Source organism: Buceros rhinoceros, unplaced genomic scaffold (genome assembly GCF_000710305.1).
Source record: "Buceros rhinoceros silvestris isolate BGI_N320 unplaced genomic scaffold, ASM71030v1 scaffold15999, whole genome shotgun sequence".
NCBI lineage: Eukaryota > Metazoa > Chordata > Aves > Bucerotiformes > Bucerotidae > Buceros > Buceros rhinoceros.
In genome coordinates, this window is record NW_010431040.1 from 1 (window position 1) to 11,284 (window position 11,284).

General features: G+C 40.4%; 1 protein-coding gene across 1 annotated transcript; it reads right to left on the minus strand.

Moving 5' to 3' along the window:
* Positions 1-387: 387 nt before the first annotated feature.
* On the minus strand, positions 388-8,591 carry LOC104499731 (probable phospholipid-transporting ATPase VD; the record flags this gene model as incomplete). The annotated part of the gene is made up of 6 exons (XM_010143278.1): positions 8,382-8,591; positions 7,517-7,705; positions 5,433-6,048; positions 3,855-3,961; positions 2,851-2,977; positions 388-572 (listed from the first exon to the last, which is right to left on the minus strand). Coding segments are annotated over exons 1-6 (1,434 nt in total), but the record flags the coding sequence as incomplete, so codon positions are not given.
* Between the last annotated feature and the right edge of the window lie 2,693 nt (positions 8,592-11,284).

The following is an 11,284-nucleotide window of genomic DNA, read 5'->3' on the forward strand; positions in this document are numbered from 1 at the left end:
CACACATATAAAGGATTTAGTATTTCACCCACAAGGAAGCAAAAGAGCAGTTTCTCAGTATTTTCATCTCCGCTGTAACTCACCCATTTGAAACCTCTAGTAACACCTGAGGCATATCAACTCTAACACACAAAGAGAAGCAGTCCATTCAGTTAAAATAATTAATTATCATATAGGGACTGTAAATAAAGAAACATATTACACACATATAAAGGATTTAGTATTTCACCCAAAAGAGCAGTTTCTCAGTATTTTCATCTCCCAAGAAACCATGCTGTCTTTGGTTGGTTGGGAAAGCAGAGAACATTTTATTTTTCTGTATTGCCCTGTAATACAGCCTGCCTGAATTCTTCAGCAGAGAAAAAAAAAGTGTAACTTTCCACTCACCCTGCTCTGTGATTTGAGAGTGAAGATTCTGTCATCTGGTTCCAGCAGTTTACAAGCATAGGCAATGTTGACAGCTGTCTCTCTCTTGTCACCTGTCAGCATCCATATTTTTATTCCTGCTTTCCGTAAGGCCTGTATTGTGTCTGGAACACCCTCTTGCAGGCGATCTTCAATGCCAGTGGCACCTTAATTTACACGAGCAGAAGGATTAGTGCTGCTGTCTTTCCAAAACCAAAATGCTGCAAAAGTGACAGGACAACATGGTTCTCTGCGTGTATCCACATCCCAAAACAGACACCCTGCAGGGACATGCCTGGGGTTTCCTCCCTTCCACATCCTTCTGTCCCAAAGCCCATCATACTGTTGACACATACCCCCTCTATAGCCTCAGGGGCCTTCAACTCTTCACAAGACCCTCTTAAGCAAACTTTTCTCATTCTCACGGTTGTTTCATCCCAGAGTGGCTGCAGAACACGAACTCCCAGGCTTGTCATGACAAATACACTCCATTATTCCCATTCCCTCCTACCTCAGACTACCCCAAACCTTCTTTCACGTATTACATCGATCCTTCCTATCTCAAGCCCCAATTCTCTTCCATATTCTCAATGCTGCTCCAGGCTGAATTCTCTGTGCCTCTTGTCCCTCATCTTTTCCACACCAAAATCCCCTCTTCTTATATTTTTTACACACTGCTGCAAAGACCTGACATTCATCATCAGGTTTCTCAACTACTCATTGCTGCAGTGCTTCCTGTCCCAGGTCCTTTCAATTCATAGGAATAAACTCTCATTTTCTGCCCTTATCCCTGCCTGTACTGACAACCTTGACATATTCCCCTGTAGGTTAGAGGTTATAGAAAGGCCTTCAGCAACAACAAATACAGAGACTTTAACAGAGATATCCTCTGGTGCGCACAGCGTGCAGACCTGTGTCCCTAAAATGAGCTTACAAAAACTGTTCTTGTAACAGTGAGGTAATGCAACATCAGCATTAAGCACAATCATCTCTGAAAAGCTGCAGTGCCAGTGATTTACTGTGATACAAGATATTTTCGTGGCTTTTTCACAATACAAATGGTACTAAATCATAATCACAAGACACAGTTTGGCTTGTGGGATTCTCAGGCTAAGAGTTTCTCAGAAAGAAACTTCAGCCAGTTGCAGCTAGGTTCATTCTGAAAGACAAACAATAAGAAAATTCAAAGCAGAATTTTCCCTCCTGGAATGTTTCTGGTGTGGGCCAGCAATTTGAATGTAAAGCTCTGTCATATGGGAATGGATGACAGCAAAAAGGTCAGGCAAATTTCTGACACTACAGCAATTTCTTCAGTAAGTAGTTGCCAACAGGGCACAGAGCTCGTGGCCCATGGTGTCACTGAGAAAAAGAAAACCTCCAGGTCCATGTTCTGCATCTGTCTGCATTTTGATGCAAAGAACAGCTCAGAGAAGCAGAATAGGAAGTGTGAATAAGAATAATAAGTGGTGATCTGAAGATCACCAATGTACATATGCCCCAGGCAGGTGTAACTAAGCTAGCAGAGGTACTGAAAGCAAGCACAGCACCTTGGCAGTATGAAGCCATTTACCCTTATTTTCATTCCCATTTAATGTTAGGACCAACCCACACTGTTTCCTGTCCCACCAGAGGCACGCGACAAAAAACTGCCTTGGCCTGCAGGAAGCAGGTCTCCACAGCAACTAGGCTCTCTCTGCTGACTGTAGTGCAAAAGGGAACCTGTATAGCACATTATCCCATAAAACTATAGCAGTTAGCAGCACTGCTCTAGCTTTTCTCCAGAAACTGAAGCCAGCAATCCCAGAATTCCCTTTAGTGGGAATTCCCTTTAGTGGGAATTCCCTTTATGGCATTTGCCCTGAGCAGATGCGACACAAAATGAGGGAGGTAACACCCTTCCACACAACGTTCTTCAGCTTCCAGCATAAGCTGCCTTTACCACCACAGTCAGATGCTTGTACTTTGTTTTCCAAATGTTACTTTCTGGGCAGTCCTTTAGAGCTATAATCGCAGTCTGCTTGAAGTTTGCCTTTTACCTGCTGTGCCACAAATGCAACAGTGATGGAGAACACGCCCAGGAGTGGGATGCCTGTGAATATTTACCCAGGCAGGCCTGTGACTTTTTGTTTCTGTTTCATGTGCTTATTATGGTATCACTTAAAAACTCTAGTGAGCACAAAAAATAAATCCAATTAAAAAAAAAAAAATCAGAAAAACTTTACCCTTTACAAACAACAGAAGAGCACTAGCTGTCTTCAGTGTGTTTGATTTACAACTAGGACAAATTTGTCAGCGAGATTAATGGAAACTCAGGAGTGACAATAAATCCTAGGTCTGCAGAAAACTATGTGTTACACAAATTGAGGTTAGCACAGCTCTCTGCAGGTAAATTCCAATATAAACATCATAAGCATTTTCCTTGGAGTTACAGCATTTTTTACCTACCGAGCAAAGTTAGTTTGGTCTCAAGCCTGATAGCAGATTCAAGCAGCATCACCTCCCTATTGTCAATACTGGTTTCTGCTAAAATATGATGGTTTAACCACTCTTCATATTCTGCATCACTCATCACCTACAGAGGGAGAGAAAGCATACATGTATCCACACTGTGTTTTCGAAGGCGCCTCAAGGGCGTGCTCACAGTCACTTCTACTGTCCACATACTGAACCTAGGAGCATAGCCTCTGGAAGTGCATTACTTACACGCCCCAACATGTCCACAGATTTAGTACGATGTTCACAGTGTTAGATTACTTTCCCAGGTTTCACAACCAGGTTACTCAGCAGCACTCTGCAGGTTCCTGGAGCTGCCTGACACATTTCCATTTAGACTGAAGGCAGGCAGGCCAGTGACCACCGTATACTCTCCCGACTCCTCTTTAACTGCAGCATTGACACAGAATCACTGCTCAGCTGTGTACAGCTTAGTGATTATACAGTTACACAGCCTGTACTTTCACTTTACATAAGGCTTTGTAAAGAGGTTTCTTGCCTGTTTCAATCCCTATGGAATTTTACTTCTGAGCAGCTTTGAATTTAAAATGGAATCTCAAAATATCACTGAAGTTGTCCATTCAGAGCTTCTAACACTGCAAAGTGAAACCCAATAAAACAGATCTGACTTCATTTGTTTTCTGTGCCTGGAATTCCAGCCAAGGTAAGTTTCACACAAGGAGGACTCCTGAAGAAGAATAAGGCTATTTGACAACCCCTGTTTTAGAATTAGGCTATTAAGCCACTTAGCATCCTGAACTGACAATGAAAATGTAATGGAAGTCAGGAACTGATTTGGGTTAACTTAACAAATTCCTCCTGAAAGAACATGACGATAAACAAAAAGTGGCAATGGAAGCACCCATTTAGAAGCAGTGATGTTTGCTTCATTGGTGATACTACTCAGATTGGCCACTGACTGTAAACATTCTTAAAAATATGTATTAAAAAAATACCTTCTTGGCAATACACATAGTGCGCAGTCCTCTTCTGGCATAGTCATCCAAATGCTTCTGTGTTCTCTCTTTTACCTTATTTTGTTCCATTTCTGAATTATGAGTACCTACTATCATGCAAAAAGCAAAGAAAGCAAAGTAAATATGCATTTTTAGGCTAAATTTAGTGGAAAATTTTGAATTTCTAAGTATGTTTTAAAAATAATAAAACCTTAACAGGTTTTATTTGAACCGTGAATATATCTTCACGTTTGCATAATGCACTGTGGCTGTATCTATAGTGAGCATGCAGTGCGCCAGTGGGCACAAACAGCAAGGGGGAACCCATCTGGTACTAATATATCTTTGGACACCACTAGTGCATCAAAATGTTTTTCTAAAATAAAATTATTTCCTATATTATTATTTTCTAAAATGAACTAGGCCACAGACACCCATGCAGCTTTACTGGTGTAGAGGGAGGGAGCTACAAGGGCAGCTGCAGAAAAGCTTTTTTAAAAGTAACTCTTAAGGGGTGGAGTATTCGGACAGGCATTCAACTCGCCTACCTTTGGACATGTAAAAATTAGGTTCCAAGTTTATCTTGAGAAACAAAATATTGAGAGGCACCTCCAGACATGAAATTACCCCCCATCAGATTTTGGAGGTACTTTTTCTGCCCCATGACCTACAGAGGTTTTGTTTTGTTTTTTTTTTTGTCTAGACTTTAGATGGTTAATATTGGATGAGTTAAAATCCACCCTTGGAACTGGAAATACCCCTCTTCCTCACCAAGATCAAGCAGCCACAGAACATATAAATGAAACTCCCTTTTTCAGAAAACAATCTTTGGAAAATAATTCCTTTATATTACTTTCCAAACTATTAAAAAAACCCCAAAACAACCCTTGGGACGTCTTCTGAACTTAGATATACTTAGGCATTTATTTCTAACATACACAGATAATACTTCCTCTCTACTGCCTTCAGTTAAAAATCAACATTTGCTACAGTGTTTAAACACTGATTTATTCATACAACATGGTGCATCCCTTCTGTGGCAGATTCAAAAAATCTTTGCCCCCAAACAACAGGGCACAGTAGGAAGCACTACACAACTTAACAGATATTATTATTACATCTAGAAACACAGAAATAGTCAGTAGTTAAGGGAAAAAAACTTCAAAAAGCACTGACAGGTGACATTTGCTACCGATACCTCTTTCAGACAGCTCAGAAACGCTAACATAGGTAAAGACTAGGAAGTAACTGATTCTATATAACACCTCTGGCTGTGTAGCAGAAGCCAACTATCCAAGCAGATAACCCAACTTTATAAGTGGAAATACTTCAGTTGGCTCCAAAGGGTCTGTTTAGGCACCACTAAATCCTCTGAATAAGAGCTGCTTCTCTGTTCTCAGTTTCTGAACCAGCACAGCCATATCTAGGTGACAAGCAATACTACTCTCCTGGGTTCCCTATACGGACTATTCACAGACAGTAGTGCTGCTTGGTTCCTTTTCTCATTAATCACGCCATCTGTTCAACTGTACTGAAGAATGACAAAGATGAGTAAAGAATAAGAAGTTCTATACATACCTTCAGATGAAGTTCTCAACAAATCCATCATGACTGAGTCTGCACCTTTTGTGTACACCACTACTCTGTTGGAGACTGGATGCCGAACCACCACTGACATCCTTTTCCGTTCTGAATCAAAAGGCAGGATATGCAGAAGCTGAAACGTTAAAGACCCCAGACCTGCGAAGTCCACAGTTACTTGATCTGGAGTCCTAGACTGTAAAATACATTTATAAGCCCTAGCAGCATGAACCAAGGCAGCTTCATCTGGACTCTCAGCTTCGTAACACAGCTTAGGTAAAGGAGACAATTCACTAGATGATGCAGCACTGCTGTGTTCACAACCAGCAGCTACATTCACCATATCTACTTCTTGAGGCACTTGGGAATTTTCCAAGCTGTCATTATTGTGAGGCTCAGCAGCCCTTTGAGCAGCTTCATCCAAAGCAGGTGAAGTTAATTTCATTCTGAAAATAGACAGTTTGCTCACAAAAATATTGGAGCTTTCAGATGATGACTCTTTTACACTTGGAAGTGGGGAGGAACTTAGTCTCCGGACTGACAACCTCTGAAACATCTGCCTGATTTCCTCAAGTGATTTAATAGGCATCCTGCTCAGCGAAGAGAGTCTCATCTGGAACAGAACAGATAAAGCATTTGTGTTAAATTCTTCCTATTTTACTATATTAAAAAGGTACAGCTTACAAACTATGACTGTTTCTTAATGAATACAGCATTTTAAAATTAACCGTGAGTTTGATTACTTGTATAAAAGAGCCAGCTCAGCTGGCACTGGTACTCATGGCACTGTACTTTGTGCCATGAGTACAGTAAACAGCTGCTGTAAGAACTTCATTACTCAAACCAAAAAAATCTGAAAAAATACTTCAGATCTGAAAACTGTCTGCATTCCAAGTCTGATCCAACGACTCCCTGTAATACTACTTTTTAGAACTGCTTCAGTTATGAAATAGTTAGTGTGATATCTTAACTTCTAAAAGTTGTGGCAAATGGAACTAAACACTTTAATTCTTGTTCTGAATTAGCAAGACACTTGTGAAGAATAAACCAACTCCATACCCATCATCAATGTTACGACATAACTGGCTTACTGTTCTTCAGAAGCTAATAGCTTACAAACAAGGAACATGGCATGCAACGCTGATATTCATCTCCTGGCTCCTGTTCTACTGCAACTGCATGCCAGTTGTAGTGTGTTTCCATTCAGCATCATGGAAAGAGAGACCAGGAATATCCTTTCATCATCTCTAAGGCAACACCAAAACTTTTTGTTGTCTTGAGCTTTTTCATGTCATTCCCTAACTATGAACTCAGAAACACAGTCAAAATTGGTAAAAAATTGGGAGTTATGAAAGTCCCACCGTGAGAAAAGAAATTTTAAAAATATACTGATATTTTTAAATAAATATTAGGTTGTGTACTCTGAAAACAAGCAGTGGTCTCAGGAGGACTTACACTCCATCCAGACCATCAAACCAGGACAAACTAGGAAATGCACTATACATTCAAGGTGAGACCACTTTATATCATACTGCGAAGCGTTTTTAAATTCAGATTATTACACACATGAAACTTGCTTTTCCACACTTTTGGTGAACTCTGTTTGAGTAGTCACAGAACAGGTAAGAGCATTCTCAGTTCCAATATTCTGGGAGTCTTCTGAGGTTATTTTTACTTTTCAGCCAACAAAAACCTATTTGTACAGGCAACCTGAGTGTTAGGGTACTCTTAAGGAAGCTCTGCACCTATCAGGAAAAAACTAGAATATAGAAAAAAACACAAGTGCAATTTAAGCTCAAAATTTGTCTTGTAAAAGTCACAAATAGTCTATACACAGAAGTAAAAATACTAAAGCCAAGTTCTTCTGCATTAGAAAAACATTACCAGCATTATATTACACATTAACTTATTGCATTCCATGGGTTTACAGTAGTTCCCTTCTTTCTAATGGGACCAGCCAATAGAGGATAAAAGGATAATTTTTTAAATGCCAGTTAATTGTTTTTCCTTTTGTAATCAAACCAAAACGAGCTCATTTATTTATGAATACGGCCAAACAGCCAAAAATACGGCCTTCTTACCTTCTGACGTGGCTGATTGGGGACTGAAACTACAACAGTATTACAGATTGCCAGAGCAAGAAAGAAGTCAGTGATATACATTGTCTCCAAAGATGTCTTGCTGATGGCTTCTTCTGATTGTTGATAGGAATGAGAAGAAATTTGACTGAACTTCTCCAGCAGCTGTGTGTCAGGTACAACATCTGTTTCCTATTGAGGAAAGGAACAGAACTGTTCAATAGGATATAACCTTAATCTCAGTCTCTGGAGGTTAAATCAGTTACAGATGAACTAAGTGTAGATGCTCATACGACTTCCTTCCTGTCAGATGCTCAGTTGGTCATACTAGGAAATAAAGGAACACTCTGGTGTCTTCATTGCCTTGGCTAGCCCATTGAAAATAGCAAACTTCATGCCCAGACACGTAAACAGTAGAACTCTTCAGTTCATAGACACTTCAACAGAGATTAAATACGATGAACGTTATTTAGACACCTCTGGATACAGAAGCAGAGTTTTTACCTCTTGTAACCTCCAATAAATATTGGTCATCTAGACATTGCCTACTAAAAACAAAAAGAAAATGCTATAAGCCTCTTAAAACAACAAACTGTTATTATGAGGAATCCGGTAATTTTATTTGAAGCAATCACGAACTTTATAGCAGCAAGAACCAAAGCATACACCTTTGTGACCCAACGAACACCTGCAACATCAGCTACAAATAGGATGCTGCCAAATAACCATGGGAGGCTCTGGTTTTGATGGAAGAGAGAAAGGATTTCTTAAATGAAGCAGTCAGATCAAATGGGAGTAAAATGATATTCCTTTACGAGTTACTTCAGAAATTTAACTTCAGAAATTTAAACCAACAGCTTTTACTTACAATGGGGCTGCTGAAAGCAAAATGTCCTGAGTGGGGAACATCACCTGCTCCATCTTCCCTTCCTAATGCAGGGTAACTACCAGACAACTGCTTCAAAGACTTTCTGCTCAAAGGTTCGTGCGCAGGTCTGCAGTTGTGCCTCTGCCATTCTGACGTACGGGTCAAAGAGCCACACTGACGATCAGCTGAATCCTCATCCTCTGAATCCATCTCTTGATAGGATTCCAACCTCTTTGCTATGGAAAAGGAAACAAAATTACTGTTCCATGACCAAAAAGAAACTCGTCTAAAACACTGTCTGGAGGTTCAGGAAACAATTTTAAAGAAAGGACTTTAGTACATAGTTAAGAATAATCCACCGTTTATGAAAAGTAAAACCCATAACAAACCATCACACTGACTTCCCTTTTGGGACACTGGTCTTGAAAAGCAACACTCAACTGGAGTGAATCCAGAAGAGGCAGCAAGAATGATCTGGGTTCTAGACAACACGACCACATGGAAACAGTAAAACATGCTGGAGTTACACAGACTCCAGAAGGGCACATTAATAGGAACCAAATAATAGTCTTGAAGTACATGAAGGGCAATCGCACAGAGAAAGGAAATAGCCTGTTTTCTATGCACATTGTGGGTAACAGAAGACACAATGGTCCTATATTGTGTCAAGATGGACTCAGGCCAGCTATCAGTAAAACCCTGTCAGAGATGATGTGACATACTGGAACACAATGCCTGAGAAAGCAGTGAATTGGACATCTCTGGAGGTCCTGAAGAAACAAAAAAATAATATTCATAAAGAATGGTAGGACAACTCTGCCTTAGGCCAGACAACCAGGATCAGATCACCTCCTGATATGTTTTCTAGCCTAATAATTTTATGGATCAGGATTGTACGTCAGTGATTTAACAAGTACAGCTTTTGTCAGGAACTCAATCAAACTGTGTTTCTTATAATTTCTGTACTGGACACACCCTCACACACACATACATATTTTTCTGAGTATTTAACTGAAAAGCAGGTTTCAATAATAAAACTTTGCGTTGACATGTCTTTGCACCAAAGATATAAATGCAGTGCATACAAGCGCACCACAAACCTGGCTAGGAAGATCAGTGGGGTAAAGAAGCTCTGCAGCAAGTGGAAACAGGCCTATGCTATCATGTGGCTGTTAAGAACATACCCAAGTGTTTGCACTGGAGTTCGGGGACAGTGTTTGACCGACCACATACCAGAGGTTGCAATCTCAATCCAGACTGCACTGGATTGTTGTACGCTATTCAGCTTTCACGTTTTTACCTGTCACTGTGAGAATATCCTGCAATGAGCATACACTAGCAGTTCAATGTCTGCATCCACAGACAGCATGGAAACACTGTTCTGAGAGCTGTGCACTGCCAATTTATTTCATTAAAGTGTGAATACAAACAATGGCATCCTAGGAAAGCAAACAGTTTTAACATACAGACATCTCCTGCAATACCAATTCCCTATTTTCCTCTTCTTTAAAGTGGCAGCTACCATACAGGAAAGAAGTGAAAAGCGGGATATTCTGTTTTATGCAAACAGGAAGACTATCCACAGTTCAGAGTCCCCAGCTCTAGTGCTGCAAATGAGATAGAAATGTGTTTATTATTTACTTGTTAGTCCTTTTCCTGCTAGCCAAAGTGCAAGAGCTTAGCTATGTTCAGGAAATGAGATTTGCTATGGGCTTTACTAGCCTGTTAAGTTCTCCTTATTTTCTGTTGTCTTCTCTTTCTGGAACATAAATGAAAGCCTCCTGTCCCTTGTCCTGGCATTCTGATAAGTACAAGGAAAGCAGAGAGAGCAGAGCTTACACCTCCCTTGGCAGGCCATCTCCCTGATGTTAACATGATGTTAACATAGATCTTTTTAAAAAAAACACAGGTGGGAACAATAACCAATTGTGGCTCTCCACAACTACCAAATATAACATCCCACATGTGATATCGACACCTTTTACCAGAAAGGGGCAGCAGTGACTTTGTACATGTTTGCAGAGGCAGGTTTTGACAACATATGCCCATTCTGCTGTGCTCCCAGGCTGCTGAGAAGCCTGCAAGTTCTGTCTGAAGCAACTTCTTCTAACACCACACTGCTCTGCTGCCATGGCCCAAGAGGCACACGTTACTTTAGACAGAACACTGCATGGGTGCACCTACACGGAATCACAGTCATCGCTGTTGTGTGCTTCCCTCATGTGCATCCCTTTACCCTGGGCAATACCGAAATGTAGGTACAAAATGGCTTGTATGCAAAAGACTGTACTGTCTTGCACCACAGCTCTTACTGTGTGTAGGAGGAGCCTTGCAAATAGCAGCTCTATGCAACTGAACAAATGCAGAACAGGACTGAAACACAGGACCTCCAATTTCCAAACTTATTTTTTGGGCTCACATAACTTCTACATTTTTTAGGAAGAAGGATATGCTTTCCCTTCAAAAAAAATTATGAACATAATTAACACACGAATATTTTTTGTCAATAACTCTAGTGAACTACTAGCAGAAGCAAGTTGTAGACCTACTTTCCCTGGCACAATGAGACCTGTATCAGCCAGAGCTGTATCATTCGCACCTCTCTTCGGTTCACCTGTTCTGAAATACTCTTCCTTCCTTTAGGAAATGCTCTGAGAATATATTCTACTTTAAGTTGTTTATTCACCATGTTCAAAAGTTAAAAATGTTTCTTCTCACTTTGTGGCTGTCACCCTTCCCAGTATAATTATGCAAAGCCAAAGAAGCACCTGGACACTAGCACAATAAAATTTTCAAAATACATGCAGAAATTACAGTAAAAATGGTTTGTAACCATCTGCTCCTGTGACACAACAAAAGAGGGGCTGAACCGATTCATTACTATGGCCAGCAGTGTGTGCCTT